Source organism: Garra rufa, chromosome 13, assembly GCF_049309525.1.
Source record: "Garra rufa chromosome 13, GarRuf1.0, whole genome shotgun sequence".
Classification (NCBI taxonomy): Eukaryota; Metazoa; Chordata; class Actinopteri; order Cypriniformes; family Cyprinidae; genus Garra; species Garra rufa.
The window spans coordinates 9620844-9641933 of record NC_133373.1 but is presented as its reverse complement, the minus strand read 5'-3'; the positions used below and the strand labels follow the sequence as shown (position 1 = coordinate 9641933).

At 38.8% G+C, this 21090-nt stretch overlaps 1 protein-coding gene across 1 annotated transcript in view; it reads left to right on the top strand.

Moving 5' to 3' along the window:
* adcy1a (adenylate cyclase 1a) overlaps positions 1–21090 on the top strand; it is a 65935-nt gene that overhangs the window by 18829 nt on the left and 26016 nt on the right. Inside the window, exons 4-9 of the mRNA XM_073816663.1 lie at positions 2429–2540; positions 7444–7571; positions 12249–12407; positions 12533–12674; positions 14395–14550; positions 17400–17594. Of these exons, the coding sequence (XP_073672764.1) occupies positions 2429–2540; positions 7444–7571; positions 12249–12407; positions 12533–12674; positions 14395–14550; positions 17400–17594 (892 nt within the window). The remainder of the gene's footprint in view (positions 1–2428; positions 2541–7443; positions 7572–12248; positions 12408–12532; positions 12675–14394; positions 14551–17399; positions 17595–21090) is intronic.

Genomic DNA, 21090 nt, shown 5'->3' with positions numbered 1-21090 from the left:
TGTACTTAAATTGTGATTGCGAATACTGAATCAGTGAGTCAATAAGAGTCAACAACTCTCCACTCAAGCGCAGCCGTCTAAGTTCCTGAGTCTGGCTGCCAACCAAAGCTCGCACAGCATGCACGGCGCCCACAGCGCTAGTGCTATCAACTCAAGAGCTGCTCAATTAACCCACACTACCCACACACGCGGAGAGATGGAGAGTGAGAGATGGAACAAGGCAGTGCTGGGGGGCAAATTCACACAATAGCGCAAACACACATATACACATATGCCATACACACTGCCAAAAGATTGGCGAGTGAAAGATGATGCATACAAGTAACTTTTCCATGACTAACTGTCTGTCTATAAGATGAGTTTAATCCAGGCCCAGCTCCAGATCAAAGATGAAGAGTGGACTGTATCTATGAGCTCTATAAAAGCTATATATTCATAATATCATTCATCTGTAATAAAAGTACAATTGAGGTCAAAAGTTAACACCCCCTTGCAGAATCTGCAAAATGTTAATTATTTTACCAAAATAAGGATTCTACCAAATGCATGTTACTTTGTTTGTTAAGTACTGACCTGAATCAGATATTTCACATAAAAGATGTTTACATATAGTCCACAAGAGAAAATAATAAATGAATGTATAAAAAATGACCCTGTTCTAAAGTTTACATACACTGTGTTCTTACCTGAATGACCCTCAGCTGTCTTTCTTTTTTTTAAGCGATAGTTGTTCATGAATCCCTTGTTTGCCCTGAACAGTTAAACTGACTGCTGTTCTTTGAAAAATCCTTCGGGTCTCACAAATTATTTGGTTTTCCATTTTTTTTGTGTGTGTATTTTAACTGTTTCCAACAATGACTGTATGATTTTGAGATGCATCTTTTCACACTGAGGACAACTGAGGGACTCATATACAACTATTACAGAAGGTTCAAACTCTCACTGATGCACCCCATAATAAGAAACAATGCATTAAGAGCCGGGGGTGTAAACTTTTAAATAGAGTAGAGATGTGTACATTTTTCTTATTTTGCATAAATATCAGATTTTTTTTTTCATTTAGTACTTACCTTCAGAGGCTCCAGAAGATAATTCCATGTTTTCCAGAAGATAGAATAAATAAAATTTACCCTGATTTTCAAATTCAAAAAGTTAATGCTCTTAATGCATGTTTTTTTCCTTCTGGAGCATCAGTGAGCGTTTGAACCTTCTATAATAGCTGCATATGAGTCCCTCAGTTGTTCTCAGTGTGAAAGGATGGATCTCAAATTCATACAGTCATTGTTGGAAAGGGTTCAAAGACACAGAAATGCTGGAAAACCAAAGAATTTGTGGGACCCGAAGAATTTTTCTGAAGAACAGCAGGCAGTTTATACTGGGACTTATAAACAACTATCACTAAAAAAAAAAAAATCAACACTGTGGATCTTCAGGTGAGAACACAGTATTAAGAATCAATGGGATGTATACTTTTGAATGTGGTAACTCTTATAAATTAAATGATCATCTAAATATAGTGGACTAAATGTAAACATCTTTTATGTGAAATATCTTATTCAGGTCAGTACTACATAATCAATTACGTGCACTATGTATGATCACTCTTATTTTGGGGGATTCTGAAAGGGGGATGTAAACTTTTGACATCAACTGTAATTGGTTGTTGGTTTTATTTCCTTTTTATAAAATATGTCATAATTTAATATTTTGGGGAAAAAATCACATTAAAAAGTTGGTGTAGAAACTATTTTCACTCAGAAATTGCTACTAAATTTCACTAGCATTCTAATTACAAAGAAATGGTGAGTAACACGCTGAAGTAAACAACATTTTAAAGGTTCAAATAGTATTTTCTTCTAAAACCTACTCAAATAATCTTAATAAACTCTAAAATTTTACAACTAAATTAGAATCATTTTACAGTGTATGCAGGACTTGCATTCAGATCTGCTCCATCCAATCAACAACCAATGAATAGAATCGAATATCCACCCTACTGTACATTTAAAAAAAAAAATGTTTCATTAGAATGTTCGCCACAGTACATTCTTAAAAATAAAGGTGCTTTAAAAGGTTCTTCACAGAGATGCCATAGAAGAACTATTTTTGGTGCCACAAAGAACAATTCAGTCAAAAGTTCTTTAAAGAACCATCTCTTTCTTACCATTTTATAATCTGAAGAACCTTCTTTCCACACAAAGAACCTTTTGTGAAACAGAAAGGTTCTTCAGATGTTAAAGTTTCTTCATGGAACCTATTTAGACATAAAGATTCTTCTATGGCATCGTGAAGCACCTTTATTTTTAAGAGTGCATATATGCAGTAGAAAAAATCTGAAGCTGCTTCCATTTCATCGCAACTTAAATAAAAATATTTTGCAAGGTCTTGTGTGAATCACTGTAACCTGTAGTTTTCTCATTCTGTGCAGCATCCTGTTTGCAGACATTGTGGGTTTTACCAGTCTAGCTTCACAGTGCACGGCCCAGGAGCTGGTCAAACTGCTGAACGAGCTCTTCGGAAAGTTTGATGAGCTTGCTACAGTAAGTAATGCGATTGATATGTATGTGTGGAGAGAATCGTAAATCAGTGGGCATATGCGGTAACTTACATGATTGCTCACAGTCTGACTGCAATATGCTAATCAACATTATAATTATAATTCCCATTAGTGGCCTCAGCTTCTTATAGAGTCGCTCTGTGCACTGCGGGAGAGAGGAAGCATTTGAGTTGAAAACATGGATAGCATGGTAAAAATCACAGTGGACTAAAGACTTCTGACTAAAAAAAATCAACATTCATTTAGAGTATAATGTTACTAAAAATGTTCATGGTTAAATGCCACAAAAATGTTAAGCAGCACAATTGTTTTCAACACGGATAATAGTTTCTTGAGCAGCAATTTGGAATGTTAAAATGATTTCTGAAGGATCGTCATGTGACAAAAACTTAGCAACAGTGTTAGTCTCTTGTCTATTTTATTATCCGCCATATAAAAATGATAAGTTTGATTGCTTGGAAAAATATTAGCATACCTTGTCCTGAACAGACAGAGGCTTAATAAAAGCTTAAGTTCTGATCCCTAACAATAGTAATAGAGATACTTGTCTTAGCAAACACTAGTAAATATTTCAGCAGCCCCTGACAGTAAATGCTCAATTACCGTCTTGACAGCTATGATTGTGTTTGCACTTTTCAAAGGTGCTGTCTGAGATCCGACACGAGCGTCTTTAATGTTGAATAACTGCAAATTACAACTGCAGCTTTTACTAGGGGCTTTTGCATTATTTGGATCTTTGTAATTATCAATCCTCTGGCAAGTAAAACTGTGGTTTCTTGTGTATTAGAAAGAGATAAAAGCAGATTAGCTTCTAATTTCCAACACTTTCATGGCGCACTTTGTCTATATCTGTATCCCCAAATCAGCAAGTGTAAATCTAGGCTAAATACAGTCTGTTCCAAAGAAAAGTAAAGCCTAAAACTAAAAACTAAAACTTTTTTAAAGTTTGACATTAGTTTGAAATTCAGACAACAGTTGGAAATGACTGGCACAGATGGTGTGTGGTGTGTGTGTGTGTGTGTGCTGTGACAGGGGGTTTCCCACAGTCTCCTCCTGCCCTGTGGTGCCAGATGGTGCATTTCTAATGAAATAGAGCAATCGATCTGTAGAGTTTCTACTTTTCTGTCTTTCTGTTTGTCTCGCTCACTTTAGTCTAAGTGTCTTCTGTTGAATCAATGTGGAGGGTCTAATCCTGATAAAATATTTGCAAATGGTTGCGTGGTGTATCAGTATCTGTGCGTGTATGTACTTAACTAGTACGATTTTGTCTAAATCTGGCAATGCATATATTTTGCTTCCTTTGGTCATGTGACCCTTCAGAAATCATTGTGAAATCATATGCTATGGAAGCCGGTTTCCACCACTGAATAATAAAAAAAAGGTAATTGGGACTTTTACTTACAATTTGGACTTTTTCCACAGAATTGCAAGGAATTTTGAGATATAAAGTCAGAATTGTGAGATATTAACTCACAATTGTGAGAAATAAAGTCTTGCAATTCAGATTTTTTTTTCAACAATTGGGATTGTGTTTTGATATAAACGCACAATTGTGAGTTATAAAGTCTAATTTTAAAGGGAAAAAAATATATAATCTCGCAATTATGATTAAAAAAATCACTATTATATGATATAAACTCGCAATTCTGAGAAAAAAAGTCTGAATTGTGATTTATATCTTGCGATTCTGACTTAATTTTTCAAAATTTGCAAGTTTATGTCACACAATTCTTACTTTATAACCTAACAATTGACAGTTTATATCATGCAATTCTGGGAAAAATTCACAATTCTTGCAATTCTGACTTTATAACTCGCAGTTGTGAGTTTATATCACACAATTCTAACGTTATTTCTATAATTTGCGAGTTTATATCTCACAATTATGACTCTATAACTTGCAATCGCAATTAGAATTGCGAGATGTAAACTTATATCACACAATTCTGAGGAAAAAAAATCTGAATTGTGAATTTATACCTTGCAATTCTGACGTTATTTCTCAAAATTGTGAGTATGTCTCGCAATTCTGACGTTATAACCTAGCTTTTGCGAGTTTATATCAAGCGTTTCTGAGAAAAAAAGTCAGAATTGTGAGTTTATATCTTGCAATTCTTATCATATTTATCAAAATTGGGAGTTTATGTCTCGCAATTCTGATTTTATAACCTAGCCACTGCGAGTTTATTTCACCCAATTTTCAGAAAAAAAAAGTCAGAATTGTGAGTTTTTATCTTGCAATTCTGACTTTATAACTCGCAGTTGCGAGTTTATATCACACAATTCTAACGTTATTTCTCTGATTTGCGAGTTTATATCTCACAATTATGACTCTATAACTTGCAATTGCAATTAGAATTGCGAGATGTAAACTTATATCACACAATTCTAAGGAAAAAAATCTGAATTGTGAATTTATACCTTGCAATTCTGACGTTATTTCTCAAAATTGCGAGTTTATGTCTCGCAATTCTGACGTTATAACCTAGCATTTGCGAGTTTATATCAAGCGTTTCTGAGAAAAAAAGTCAGAATTGTGAGTTTATATCTTGCAATTCTGATTTTATTTATCAAAATTGGGAGTTTATGTCTCGCAATTCTGATTTTATAACCTAGCCACTGCGAGTTTATTTCACCCAATTTTCAGAAAAAAAAAAAGTCAGAATTGAGAGTTTTTATCTTGCAATTCTGACTTTATAACTCGCAGTTGCGAGTTTATATCACACAATTCTAACGTTATTTCTCTGATTTGCGAGTTTATATCTCACAATTATGACTCTATAACTTGCAATTGCAATTAGAATTGCGAGATGTAAACTTATATCACACAATTCTAAGGAAAAAAATCTGAATTGTGAATTTATACCTTGCAATTCTGACGTTATTTCTCAAAATTGCGAGTTTATGTCTCGCAATTCTGACGTTATAACCTAGCATTTGCGAGTTTATATCAAGCGTTTCTGAGAAAAAAAGTCAGAATTGTGAGTTTATATCTTGCAATTCTGATTTTATTTATCAAAATTGGGAGTTTATGTCTCGCAATTCTGATTTTATAACCTAGCCACTGCGAGTTTATTTCACCCAATTTTCAGAAAAAAAAAAAGTCAGAATTGAGAGTTTTTATCTTGCAATTCTGACTTTATAACTCGCAGTTGCGAGTTTATATCACACAATTCTAACGTTATTTCTCTGATTTGCGAGTTTATATCTCACAATTATGACTCTATAACTTGCAATTGCAATTAGAATTGCGAGATGTAAACTTATATCACACAATTCTAAGGAAAAAAATCTGAATTGTGAATTTATACCTTGCAATTCTGACGTTATTTCTCAAAATTGCGAGTTTATGTCTCGCAATTCTGACGTTATAACCTAGCATTTGCGAGTTTATATCAAGCGTTTCTGAGAAAAAAAGTCAGAATTGTGAGTTTATATCTTGCAATTCTGATTTTATTTATCAAAATTGGGAGTTTATGTCTCGCAATTCTGACTGTATAACCTAGCCACTGCGGGTTTAGTTCACCCAATTTTCAGAAAAAAAAGTCAGAATTGTGAGATATCACACAATTCTGACTTTATTTCTCAGATTTGCGAGTTTATATACAATTATGACTCTATAACTTGTAATTGCAATCAGAATTGCGAGATGTAATCTCTCATTTGTGAGAAAAAAGTCAGAATTGTGAGATAAAAAGTCGCAATTTTCTTTTTAATTTTAATTCAGTGGCGAAAACGGGCTTCCATAATATGCTGAATCACATGCTGATTTGCCGCTCAATAAAACGTTTCTTAATATTATCAGTGAAAACTATTATATTTATTTAAGAATTCTTCGATGAATCGAATGTTTAAACAAACTGTATTGGATCTTTTGTATCAATACTGATACAATTTTGCCATCAATACTGCCAATTTTGATTCATGTGATGCATTCTTGCTAAATAAATGTATTTAATTTTAAAAATAAAATCTTACTGAGACCACAAACATTTTTGTTTTAAAAGTACAGATAATTTAGTTTGGTTTAAAGTTAAGCCACATAAGCAAGTCATATTTATTTCGGTGCAGTTTTTTTTTTTTTTTTTGTACAGACTTGTAATGCAAGTTAGACATAAAGTGACAAGCACAAAAACAGCTTTTTATAAAAAATAAGTATATATTATTCCTTAATTTTGATGTAAACTCTCATCTGATGATTTATTAACTGTCAATACAGGAAAAATCCTAATAGTTTGTTCCAGCACTACCATAATCACTTTTAAAGGGATCCTTCACCTAAAAATTAAAATTGTGTCTTTAATTACTCCCTAATGTCATTCCAAACCCGTAAGACCTTCGTTCATCTTCGGAACACAAATGAAGATATTTTTGATGAAATCCGAGAGCTTTCTGACCCTGCGTAGACAGCAACACAACTAAAATGTTCAAGGCCCAGAAAGGTATAGTAAGGACATCGTTAAAATTTTTAACGGTAATTTTATAAAGCTACGAGAATACTTTTTGTGCTCAAAGAAAATAAAAAATAACTTTATTCAACAATTTCATCTCTTTTGTGTCAGTCTCTGCTGCACGTTCATGACACCTTGCTGGGCCTTGAACGTGTCAGTTGCATTGCTGTCTATGCAGGTAAGAAAGCTCTCAGATTTCATCAAAAACATCTTAATTTGTGTTCAAAAGATGAACAAAGGTCTTATGAGTTTGGAACATGAAGGTGAGTAATTAATGACAGAATTTTCATTTTTGGGTGAACTATCCTTTTAAATTGTGCAAGAAATCATAAATTCTGTATAACATGGTAGATATGTGATATCAGACTTGCATTTAACTAGCTTTGTTTGTCTCTTCAAAAACTCCCACGGTGCTTCTGTATGTCTGATTGGCAGGAAAACCATTGCAGGCGGATTAAGATCTTGGGAGACTGTTATTACTGTGTGTCTGGCCTGACCCAGCCCAAAGCGGACCACGCTCACTGCTGTGTGGAGATGGGTCTGGACATGATCGACACCATCACGTGAGTGTTTGTGGCCAAATCTCATTTTGTTTTAACAGCAGTCACTGAGCCGGCCAGCGGCAGGAGCTACGATGATCTGACAGGCTGTATTTGAAAGCTATAGTGATTTTATTTGTGTGGGAATGTGTGTGTGTGTGTGTGTGTGTGTGTGTGTGTGTGTCAGACCTGCTCCACTATATTCATTTCTCTGCTCTGAATTCTAAGGCGGCTTTCACTGCTGCAGTCTCTTATCACCTCACACAGGTGCTAGAATATGCACACACACTCACACGCATACATACACGGACGAGAACTCACACTCACACACAGAAACACATCTCTCTCTCTCACACAGACACTTTCTGTCTCACATTAGTGTAGATCTCCTGCTTTGTGCTGGTAGCAAACAGAGAAGAAATTCCTCCTGCCAAAGCTCTCTCTCTCTCTTCAATCATCAGATCCGGCATTATAGTGAGGCATGAGGAGAGAATAAGGAGCTTTTGAAAAAGCGGCAAAAAACCTGACTCTAGTTTTCTAGTTGGAAATATATCAGGGTTCAGGGTTGCCACGTTTTCACCAATGAATGTTTTCTAGGACTTTTCTTGTTGTTTGTGATGTTTGTTATAGTGATTATGCCACGTGGTAGTTTAAGATCTACTTACAGTGCCTTGCGAAAGTATTTATACCCCTTCATATTTTTTTTTTCATGTTTTGTTATGTTGCTGCCTTATGTTAAACTGTTTTAAATTACTTTTTTCCCACATCTATCTACACTACATGCACCATAATGACAAAGCAAAAACTGAATTTTCGCAACTTCATAAATGTATTAAAAAAAATAATAATGAAATAAGTACATTGCATAAGTATTCATACCCTTAACTCAGTACTTAGTTGAAGCATCTTTACAGCCTGAAGTCTTTTTGGGTATGATGCAACAAGATTTGCACATCAACATTTGGCAATTATCAGCCATTTTTCGCCTCACCTCTTCACCTCTTACACTCTGATAGCTTGGATGGAGTCATTGTCCTGTTGGAAGGTCAACCTTTTGCCCAGTGTAAGGTTCTGAATGCTTGAATTTGGGTTAACTTCACTCAAATGTAGTAACATCTACAAGCAATACGAATGCTCCTGAGCTACATTTTAACTGTCCCAGATAAGGGTATGAATACTTATGCAATGGAATAATTTAAGTTTTTTTTTTTTTTTTATAAATTTGCAAATATGTTTAAAACCCTTTTTTTTTTTTTTGCTTTGCCATTATGGTATATGGAGTGTAAATTAATGTGTAAAACAAGTAATTTAAAGAAGTTTAATGTAAGGCTGCAACGTAACAAAATGTGAAAAAATGAAGGGGTATTTTTCACTGAAATACAATTTAAAAGTTATTTTATTTCAGCTAGTGATTTTTAATTAGTTTTAAATCAGTTAATTTACTTTTAAGAAGTGTTGTCAAAAATTATAAATTAATCGCAGATTTTTTAATTAATCATGATTAATCCCACACTGAAAAAACGATTCATTGATTTTACTAAATTTTCTAAGGTAAGTGGTTGCAATCAATTTATTTTAGCTTTATTTTTGCATTTAAGTAAAAAAAAAAAAAGAAAGTTAGTCAGCAAAATTTGTTTATTTAAATGTAGCTAAAATAATAAAATAATTGATTGCAACCACTTACCAATGAATCATTTTTAACATTAAAGTTTTTAAATACAGTATGTAGAAAATCACTGATACCAATATTACTGGTGTCTCTAGAATTGTTTTCCTCCCTGATATTTAACCAATGAATATAGCCATTCAACATTACAGTATAATTGAGAATCATCAATTTTAACTTTTATTAGTTTTAAAAAATACCAATCTTGACATACACCCATTATTTGCCTGAGCCCTTCAGCAAGTAGGAAGTATACAAAAACTAAATAAAGTTACCAAACACTAAATACTAAATTAAATATAGATGAATCCTTAAAGCTACAAAAGTTATTGATTTCCTTTTTGTCTTTTATTCTTTGATTAACAGACAACACAGCAGCTGGGTTATTAGGTTTTTTGGCTGCTATTACTTTAAGAGCTGCCGTGTCACGTTTGAGTAAGGGAGGTCTGGGTCCAAATGCAGGGAGAGAATGATTTTATTAAATAAACACAAATAAACAAACCAAAAGCCAACACGGCAGACTAAACATAAACTCAACAAAACAAGAAACACGGTCAAAAGCCAGGAACAAGAATACTAGAAACACAACCGAACATAAAGACAATGCAGACATGAAGCAGGAGTGAGAAGTAAGAGTTCTTATAGTCCAAATGATAATTGTGAACAGATGTGAGTGTAATCAGTGCAAATGACAAAACAGACGTGAAGAATCAGAGTGCAGTGCAAACAGCGACCTCAGGTGGCTGAGGGAAAACCCACAGCCCCGATCATGACAGTACCCCCTCTCTAGGGAACGGCTACCAGACGTTCCCAAAACAAAAATTTTGGAGGGAGGAGGAACGGTGGAAGGTGCATCAGGGGGAGGGATGGCGGGCCAGGCCCGTGCAGCGGAGGAACGTGAGCGGACACCGCCGCGAGTGGAACGTGAGCTGGCCTCGCCGCCAGTGGAACGTCCGTGGGCACCGCAGCCAGTGGAACGTGAGCTGGTCTCGCCGCCAGAGGAACGTGAGCTGGCCTCGCCACCAGTGGAACGTCCGCGGGCACCGCAGCCAGTGGAACGTGAGCTGGTCTCGCCGCCAGAGGAACGTGAGCTGGCCTCGCCACCAGTGGAACGTCCGCGGGCACCGCAGTCAGAGGAACGTGAACTGGCCTCGCCGCCAGAGGAATGTCCGCGGGCACCGCCGCCAGAGGAACGTGAACTGGCCTCGCCGCCAGAGGAACGTCAGCGGTCACCGCCGCGTCAGGAACAGAGAGCGCGGTCACCGCCGCGTCCGGAACAGAGAGAGCGGTCACTGCCGCGTCCGGAACAGAGAGAGCGGTCACCGCCGCGTCCGGAAAAGAGGGAGCGGTCACCGCCGCGTCCGGAAAAGAGAGAGTGGTCACCGCCGCGTCCGGAAAAGAGAGAGCGGTCACCGCCCCGTCCGGAAAAGAGAGAGCGGTCACCGCCGCGTCCGGAACAGAGAGAGCGGTCACCGCCGCGTCCGGAACAGAGAGCGCGGTCACCGCCGCATCCGGAACAGAGAGCGCGGTCACCGCCGCGTCAGGAACAGAGAGAGCGGTCACCGCCGCGTCCGGAACAGAGAGAGCGGTCACCGCCGCGTCCGGAACAGAGAGAGCGGTCACCGCCGCGTGAGGAACAGATATAGCGGTAGCCGCCGCATCAGGAACCAAGATAGCGGTCACCGCCGCGTCAGGAACAGAGAGCGTGGACACCGCCGCGTCAGGAACAGAGAGACCGGTCACCGCCGCGTCAGGAACCAAGATAGCGGTCACCGCCGCGTCAGGAACAGAGAGCGTGGACACCGCCGCGTCAGGAACAGAGAGACCGGTCACCGCCGCGTCAGGAACCAAGATAGCGGTCACCGCCGCGTCAGGAACAGAGAGCGTGGACACCGCCGCGTCAGGAACAGAGAGACCGGTCACCGCCGCGTCCGGAACAGAGAGAGCGATCACCGCCGCGTCCGGAACAGAGAGCGCGGTCACCGCCGCGTCCGGAACAGAGAGCGCGGTCACCGGCGTGTCCGGAACAGAGAGAGCGGTCACCGCCGCATCAGGAACAGAGAGCGCGGACGCCTCAGCGCCAGGAATAGGAGGTGGGGTCACAGGAACAGAGACAACGGACCCTTCCGCCTTCTCACGGAAGAGCCACTCCGCCCCCACCGCAAAGCGGGAACGCCGTTGCGCCATCTCAGCCCTGCAGGCTTCCATCTCAGCCAGTTGGAGGTAGATTATCTCCTTGAATCGAGCAGCCGACGCCGCCTCAAAAGCCGCCGCCTCCTCAGAGAGAAAAAAAAAATTACTCCCCGCTGGACCCATAGGTGATGTCTGCATTCTGTCACGGTAGAGATGAGGTCAGGGTCCAAATGCAGGGAGAGAATGATTTTATTAAATAAACACAAATAAACAAACCAAAAGCCAACACGGCAGACTAAACATAAACTCAACAAAACAAGAAACACGGTCAAAAGCCAGGAACAAGAATACTAGAAACACAACCGAACATAAAGACAATGCAGACATGAAGCAGGAGTGAGAAGTAAGAGTTCTTATAGTCCAAATGATAATTGTGAACAGATGTGAGTGTAATCAGTGCAAATGACAAAACAGACGTGAAGAATCAGAGTGCAGTGCAAACAGCGACCTCAGGTGGCTGAGGGAAAACCCACAGCCCCGATCATGACATGCCGCTGCTGAATGTGACACGCATGCTCGCATTTTCATTCACGCTTTAATATTTGTGCATGCGATTGAAGCATGAATGTTTGAAATTATATGCACTCACATAAAAAAAGGGTCCAGGCAAAGTGTATCAGTGGACTATAAAAGCTCTATTGGTGGCCAGCATTTCAAAAACTTAAAATTTGTAAATTACAGTCAAATGTGTGGAGAAGCCATTTCTAAAATTGAATCTGTAACTGAAAACCCAGTTTTTTTAATGATGCTTCATCCACACCAGTAGGTGTCAGTATAACAACCACTCATGTATCGAAAATGCAAAGATGATCTTTTTTTTTTGAATATATGTACATTATCAGGTCTGTTGCTGAAGCAACTGAGGTGAACCTGAACATGCGTGTAGGTTTGCACACGGGCCGTGTGCTGTGCGGCGTTCTGGGCCTCCGCAAGTGGCAGTATGACGTCTGGTCCAATGATGTGACGCTGGCCAACATGATGGAGGCAGGAGGACTGCCTGGGTCAGTCACACACCACATATTCACATAATTATGCTATTTCTTCCCAACTGTCATGCAACCTTCATATAGCGAGGCCTATATGAGCAGAAAGGTGAGAGTGTAATCATTTGCCCCTCCCCCAACAGGAAGGTTCATATCACCAGGGCAACGCTCGAATGTCTGAATGGAGATTATGAGGTGGAGCCGGGACTCGGACACGAGAGACACGCTTTCCTCAGCAAACACGCCATTGAGACGTTCTTCATCGTGCCCTCACACAGACGCAAGGTACAAACATCACATCATCACGTCATAGACAACATGAAACTACCCTAGTAAATACTTGATTGGTAAAGACTGGATTGTAAAAAGCAGGCATAGTTTAGACTGTAATATCATTGGGTAGTATTATTTTTTTAGAAAAACAAGTACAAAAGCTTTCACTGGGGTGGTACATTATTTACCCCTAAAGAATGCATATTAGTACCTCACAGGTTACATATTAGTACCTAAAGTGTACATATTAGTACCCAAATCATACGTATTAGTTTAATTTGAACCTTGTACCTTGCATAAAAGAATTTGAATTTCAGTGGCAGTAAAGAATTTGTGATTTTAGTTAAATGATTGTGCATTTGATTAACAATTATTGACAACAAAACAAAGTCCATTTAGCTTTTTTAAAGCGCCACTAAAATCGATTAATGAGCAGTGTTCTTTCCCCTGTTGACATATTTCCTGTTGAAACAGGAAGTGGGACATTTAAATACCCAATAGACCTGGGTTTCTCAACTCTGGCCCTCAAGGTCCACTTTTCACTTTAGCTTCAACCCTAATCAAACACAGCTGAACAAGCTAATCAAGGTCTTCAGGATCACTAGAAAGTTACAGGCAGGTGAGTTTGATCAAGGTTGGAGCTAAACTCTGCAGGAAAGTAGACCTCGAGGGCCAGAGTTGAAAACCCCTGCAATAGACTATATTTACTTTACAGTCAAGAAGGAGTTACTTCTTGTTAATGCTATTTTAATTGCTATGGTTATTGCTATAGTAATAGTAGGGAGGTATTTATTCTTAAAGATGTTCTCAGCATGAAAAAGACCCTTCGCAAAAAGCCTTCCTCCCTAGTTATTGTAGTTACTGCACATCCGGTTCTCACGCAGTGAAAAATACATTGTGGAACAAAGAGGAAATATACAAGACAGAGCAGGTTACTTCTGGTGTGAAACTACCCTCCTGTTTGATTTGTTTGTCGGACAAAATGGCTTATTCTGCATTATGATTGGTCAGATCACCTGTCAATCAAATCGTTTGCGAAGGGTCAATTGGACAAACATTTGTTGTGAACTTTTGTATTCATCAAAGGATTCTGAAAAAAAAAATGTCTTGTGATTTTCTCAAAATGATTAGGCAGCACAACTGTATTCAGAACTGTATTCAAATGTTTTAAGCAGAAAATCAGCCTATTAGAATGATTTCTGAAGAATCATGTGACTCTGAAGACTGGAGTAATGATGCTAAAAATTAATCTTTGAATCACTGGTATAAATAGCATTTTAAAAATTCTTAAAGTAGAAAACAGACATTTTAGATTGTAATAATATTTCACAATTTTATGGATTTGCCGCATTTTTCATCAAAAAAGCATCCTTTATGAGTATAAGGGACTTCGTCTTCTCCCTCAGAGCTAATGAACTTAACACCCGTAAGATGTCTATTTCTGTTAAAGCTTTCAGTTTCTATCTCAGCTGTATCTTCCCAGTCTGAGAGATGAGAACAGTGCACTAAAATGATCCATACATACACAATCAAAAGCTTTACAAACATCCTAGTCCATCTGGAGTTCTTTACAAATGGATTTAGAGGCGTCTTCTTCACATCACTTTTTTAAGACACTTCCTTTTTTCAGACAGTCACTGCAGCCATTTTCACACATTCAGTTAATCTTTTCTCTTTCCTCATTCTATATTTCCTTCCCACCCCCTCTCTTTCTCTCTCTCTCTCTCTGCAGATTTTCCCTGGGCTGATCCTATCAGACATAAAGCCAGCGAAAAGGATGAAGTTTAAGACAGTCTGTTACCTGCTGGTGCAGCTCATGCACTGCAGAAAGATGTTCAAGGCTGAGATCCCTTTCTCCAACGTCATGACCTGTGAGGATGACGACAAGGTGCGTGGTTATTGCATATGTCAGGCTTTAAATTATACAGTGGCAAAACACTTTTTCCACATCAACTAAACATAGTCGACTAATATTAAATATGTTTATAATGAGTTTTATAGCAATTTAAATACTTCCAGTAGTCTGGAATACACTACACAACTTTTTTTTTTATTATCTTGGACGAGTCAACGCCAGTTGCCGCAAAGTCAAAGCCTTTTTAGCAGTCAGAATTGACAGAAATTTTCACCGAAATCTTGTAGTGTATGATAGTCGCAGTCTCCGTAAGAGCATATCAAACATTTTTAATATTTTGAGCCAATTTTAGAGCACGTTGTTTTCATTTGTCATGTGTCTCCTAGCAACAAGGCACATGTTTCTGTGTGAGTTTGTTCAACAACAGAACAACAGAAGTATATGATGCCTAGTGTTTTTAAAGCTTGTAGAAGTTTTGCTTTTAAAAGTCATGCCTTACAGTTTTAACATCTGATATTATAGAAAATGAGACAGATGTTTGAACTCACTGACCCACAAAATCCTTGCATCAACACTAGCAAAATGAATGAAAATGATTATATTGGACTACGAATAATGGCTGAACTTATACAGTACAACAAACTACTAATGAATATTAAGCATTATATGACTCTGGACCACAAAACCAGTCATAAGGGTCAATTTGTTTAAATTGAGATTTATACATCTGAAAACTGAATAAGGCCCCGATCACACCGAACGCGTTTTTGCAGTTGGAGGCGCCTCTTTTGAATGGTTTTCTGTTGGCAGTGAGCGTTCTGCGCGCTGCTTATGCGCCCCGGCGCCTTGCGTTTTCGCCGCCTGCTGCGCCTCGTGTTTTTGCAGGAGCGCTCTGAGCGTCTGAAGTTGAAAAAAAATCAACTGAGCGGAAAAACGCCCAACGTCATTCGCGTTCTTTTCCATTGTCCAATCGAATGAATGGAGAGGCGGGCCTTCTGTTGTGGTGACGAAAGTTTACCATTGCTTAAAAAGTCCGGAGACTGCAAGAAATAGAGGAGAAACCTTTGGTGTCTGTCGTGGGTAAGCCGGAGCTGTATTATTTAGGGTTTCTGCTAATATGACAGTTTACTTAACAGCAAAAAACTAAGATTTTAGAGCGCTCGCGCTATAATCCTTTGATTTGACTGACAGGACAGCTGTTTTGGTCGTTGCTTAGCAACATAAAAAAAACGCAGCACACTGCTCTTTTATTAAAAGTCACCAAAAAAGGCAGTGCTGTGCGCCTCGCATTTTTAGAACTAAAAGACGCGTTCGGTGTGATCGGGGCCTAAATAAGCTTTCCATTGATGTATGGTTTGTTAGGATATAGTTGAGGTCAAAAGTTTACACCCCCCTTTCAGAATCTGCAAAATGTTAATTATTTGGCCAAAATAAGAGGGATCATACGAAATGCATGTTATTGTTTATTTAGTACTGACCTGAACAAGATATTTCACATAAAAGATGTTTACATATAGTCTACAAGAGAAAGCAAAAGTGGAATTTATAAAAATGAAACCCGTTCAAAAGTTTACATCCCCTTGATTCTTAATACTGTGTTGTTACCTGAATGATCCACAGCTGTTTTTTTGTTTTGTTTTGTTTGTTTGTTTAGTGATAGTTGTTCATGAGTCCTTTGTTTGTCCTGAACAGGTAAACTGCCTGCTGTTCTTTAGAAAAATCCTTCAGGTCCCACAAATTTCTTTCATTTTTGTGTATTTGAACCCTTTCCAACAATGGTTTTGAAATACATCTTTTTTTCACACTGAGGACAAGTAAGGGACTCATATGCAATTCTTTCAGTAGGTTTAAACGCTCACTGATGCTCCAGATGCACCACGCATTAAGAGTTTTTTGAATTTGAAAACCAGGGTAAATTGTATTAATTTTGTCTTCTGTAGCCTCTGAAGGACAGTACTAAATGAAATAATAGGATATTTAAGCAATATAAGAAAAATGTACACATCTCTATTCTGTTCAAAAGTTTTCACCCCCGGCTCTTTTATTTTGTGTCTGAACATAAACAGATTTGGACATAAAGCCTGCCACTCCTATTACAGAAATGAGTTTATGATGTAAAATTACAGTAAAATGGCCTGAAAAAAAATTGATCAACCAAAATTCTGGTCTGATGTTGAATTAAACTGGCAATCCGAGAGGCCTGCCATGATGAAGTCAAGTGCATCTGCACAAGGACCACAACTACAAAGGTTCTGCTCATGAATATTGATAGCCTAAATAATATTCATGAGCTAAGATGTCACTATGTCATGATGTCACAAAAAGTTCCATTGCTGTTGATATATTATAATTGCTGTCTTTTTTACTACAACCCTCCAATACTTGTTAATCCAAGATCCCAAAATCACCCGAAGTCACCTTTCACACCCACACAAATCACATTCACTGTTTTAATCCAGTCCACTCTCTTATGCCACTCCTTCAGATGAGTGGATGATTGCACACAGATCCAATCACTACTGCGGATTTACTGTTCTCATCATGTCTGACTGACTGTGCGTGTGTGTATCAGTATCAGTGCATAATTAAACATCTTATCACCATTGCATGTGTGAGAAAATATGCTGAGATGTGTTGAACACCCATCTGTCACCATGTACTGTTGATGTGTGTAGACGAGCTTAAGAGTACATTTGGGTGTGCTGTTCTTTCTTCTTTACTAGTGCTGTCAATCAATTATTTTTTTTCTGAAAAAACTTTTGTATTGCAATAACCTTCATTTTAACTGAACTGTTAAAAGTGTATTTGTATCTAAACTTGAATTTTCACATTTGGAATCTCCTATACTGGAATTCAATGGAACTTTTCCCTGGGTTTTCCAGAGACGAGCGCTGCGAACAGCTTCTGAGAAGCTGCGGAATCGGACGTCGTTTTCAGCTGGCATGGTGCAGAACTCTCCCGGGACCAGAGTGAACCGTTACATCGGCCGTCTGATAGAAGCACGACAAACGGAGTCCGAAACAGCAGACCTCAACTACATCACCCTCACATACAGGAGCAGAGAGAGAGAGCAGAGAGTGAGTACACACAGATGCATCATGGTGAAAACATGTAGATGAGAGCAGGACTAGTTGTCAAATGGGGGCACTTGTAGTTGTCACAGAGACAGTTTAAACCTCTGAAAATAGAATGTTTTTTTTTAGATTCTGACTCTAAATGTAACGGCTCCTGACTGTTTTCTTCTGATTAAAAGAATGACGCTTCAACTGATGTCGTAACGTTTAATATTTTCTTTGCAAAGAGAATAAGCATCATCGTGATCGTCATCTTGATTGTATTTCAACACCACTTGAACATTGCGAAATCTTTTTGGATATTGTCAATCTCTTCACATAACGTCATGACACCGTGAAAAACTGAAACAAATAAAATGACATTCAGACACATACAATGTTTCTATTTTTACCACAGTTCAACCAGTTGTTTCCTACTGAACCAATATCAATAAAGTACATTATTGCAAATTAACTGATGAAGTCTAAAGAAAAAATCACATACCGTGTGCGCTTTCCAATCAGAAATACAGGAGTCATTAGAAGATATTTATATAGGCATTCCTATTAACAAACACTCGGATAGCTCTCATCATGCGTGCATTTCTTTGTGGATCTGATTCTAAAATGGCTAGCTAGATCATGTGACAAATTCAACCAATGGTGAACATATTTCTCCTGCAGGTGTCACCATTACACATCTTTATAGTACAATTTCCAAATGAACATTGATACATTATACCAAATTTGTGAACTAAATACTTTAACACAAAATAAATTACTGAAATACTTAAAAACAAATACAACCTTTCCTGCGACAGCTACACTGCCACCAAAATTACAAAGATTTGTGTTCTGATCAGAATTAAGTCAATCTGGTAATTTTCCTATAAGCTGTCACTACAAATACCTTTTAATACCTTTGTGACAAGAATTATTTAAATTCAACTTAACTTGACGTTTTGCTTGACTAATTCTCTTAGATGTTAAGTTATCTATTTTACATTATTCCATCTTTGTTTAGGAATTGTTCTCAACTATTATAACCAATTTCTGAACTGGACGTTCGAGGAAAGACGTTTGTGTCAAGCGTTCACCTTTCTTTCCCAGATTACTTTGACCCATTTGGAGTTTAACCTTTCGGACTAAACCATCATCATCTGCACTTGTCTCAACAACTCTAGCAAGCTTCCATTCATTCCTGGGAATATTGTCATCCTTGACAATTACTACATCTCCAACATGAACATTTCTTCTAGGCGTGTGCCACTGTTGTCTGAGGCTTACGTTGACCAAGTATTCTTTGCGCCATCTGCTCCAAAATTGTTCTGACAAATACTGCACTCTCCTCCATCTTTTCCTAGCGTACAGATCTTCACGGACAAATCTACCAGGAGGAGGAAGAGGTACTGAGGTCTTCATCGTGAGCAGATGATTGGGCGTCAAAGGCTCAACACTCTTTGGATCATTTATTGTGTTGGTGGTGAGTGGTCGACTATTTACAACTGACATTGCCTCATAGAAAAATGTTCTTAATGAAGCGTCATCCAGTCTTCCTTTGGCTTGTGCCAGAACAGCATTCAGCACACTCCTAATTGTCCTTATTTGGCGTTCCCACACACCTCCCATGTGGCTTGCTTCAGGAACATTCATAAGGAAGTCACACTGGTTACTTGCAAGATAGGTAGAGATCCTCTCTTGGTCCAGATCCTTCAAACCTTTCTCCAACTCATTCTTTGCCCCCACAAAATTCGTTCCCTGGTCCGATCTGATCTGTCGCACTGCTCCTCTGATTGCTATGAAACATCTTAAAGCATTCAGAAATGCATCGGTAGTAAGGTCCTCTAACATTTCTATATGTACAGCTCTGGAGCTTAAACAGGTAAACAACAGACCATACCTCTTGAATTCCTTCCGACCTTGTTTCGTATAGAAGGGACCGAAACAGTCTATTCCTGAGTACGAGAATGGGGGTGAAGGTTCTACTCTGTCAGCTGGAAGATCAGCCATACGTTGTTCTTCAGCTGGTCTGCGCAGCTTTCTACAAGTAACGCAATTGTTGATGTACTTGGCCACTACCTTGCTTGCACCCAAAATCCAGTATCCACTGGCTCTGAGTTTATTCAGTGTTTGACCTCGACCTTGATGTTGAGTTTTCTTGTGACAATGGTCAAGTATTAGTTGTGTGACAACACCTTCCTTAGGAAGAATTATTGGATGTTTCAACTCAAATGCTGCATTAGACTTTCTTAACCGTCCTCCAACCCTGAGCAATTCATCCTGAATGATAGGATCAAGTTGGTATAACTTGCTATTCTTTTGCAGCTTAGCCGGGTTTTGACTGAGACATTTGAATTCCTCTTCGAAGGCTTCTCTTTGTGCAGCCTTGATGAGCACATGAGCTGCCTTTTCTCTTTCTTCTACACTGATAAACACTGACCTGTCTCTGCTCACCAATCTTTTGATCCTAGCGATGGTATTAAGAACTGTATTCCAATCTGAGAATCTTGACAGTCTTTCAAGAAAACTGTTCTTTACACAGGCATCTGTTCTTAGGACCTTTACTTCAGGGTCACCTACAAGAAGCTTTGGAGATTTTTCATCAGCGATAATCTCTCGTTCCCATAAAAATTTAGGACCCTCCAACCAACTTGAGTCTATCAGATCTGCCACCTTGAGACCCCTAGATGCACAGTCTGCAGGATTCTGACTGGTTTCCACGTACAACCATTGTTTTGGATCTGTAGAGTTTCTTATCTTCTGAACCCGATTGGCTACGAAGACATGAAAGCGACGTGCCTCATTCTTGATATACCCTAGCACTACTTGAGAATCAGTCCAGAAGAATTCCTGATTTACTTTCAAATCAAGCTCTTCTCTAAGAGTATGACTTACTGCAGCAGAAACTGTAGCTGCTGTCAGTTCAAGGCGGGGTATGCTGAAAACCTTCAAAGGGGTCACTCTGGCCTTACCCATAACAAGCGCACAGTGCACTTTTTCATCAGCAACAATCCTGATATATGAACATTGCCCGTAACCCTCACTGCTGGCATCTGAAAAATGATGCAGCTCTATTTTCTGGATTTTGCCCATATTTTCAGGAATGAAGCATCTTGGTATTTGAATCTTTTGGAGATTCTTCAAGTCATGGAGCCATGTGTCCCACTTTGGCTTCAAATCAGACGGAAGAGGTTCATCCCATCCTACTCCTCGTTTGCACATCTCTTGGAGCACTCTTTTCCCAGTCAAGATATAAGGAGCGAGAAAACCTAATGGGTCATATACACTCGCGACCACAGATAGAATTCCTCGTCGAGTGGATGGTCTTTCAGTGAAGTCAACTTTGAATGAGAATGCATCAGTTTCTACGTTCCACTTTACTCCCAGAACACTCTGCATTGGAAGTTCATTGTAGTTCAGATCTACATCCTTCACCAGACTGGCACATTCACTCTCTGGAATTGCACTCAATACTTCTCTGCTATTGGACACAAACTTGTGTAAACGCAATTTTCCTTTT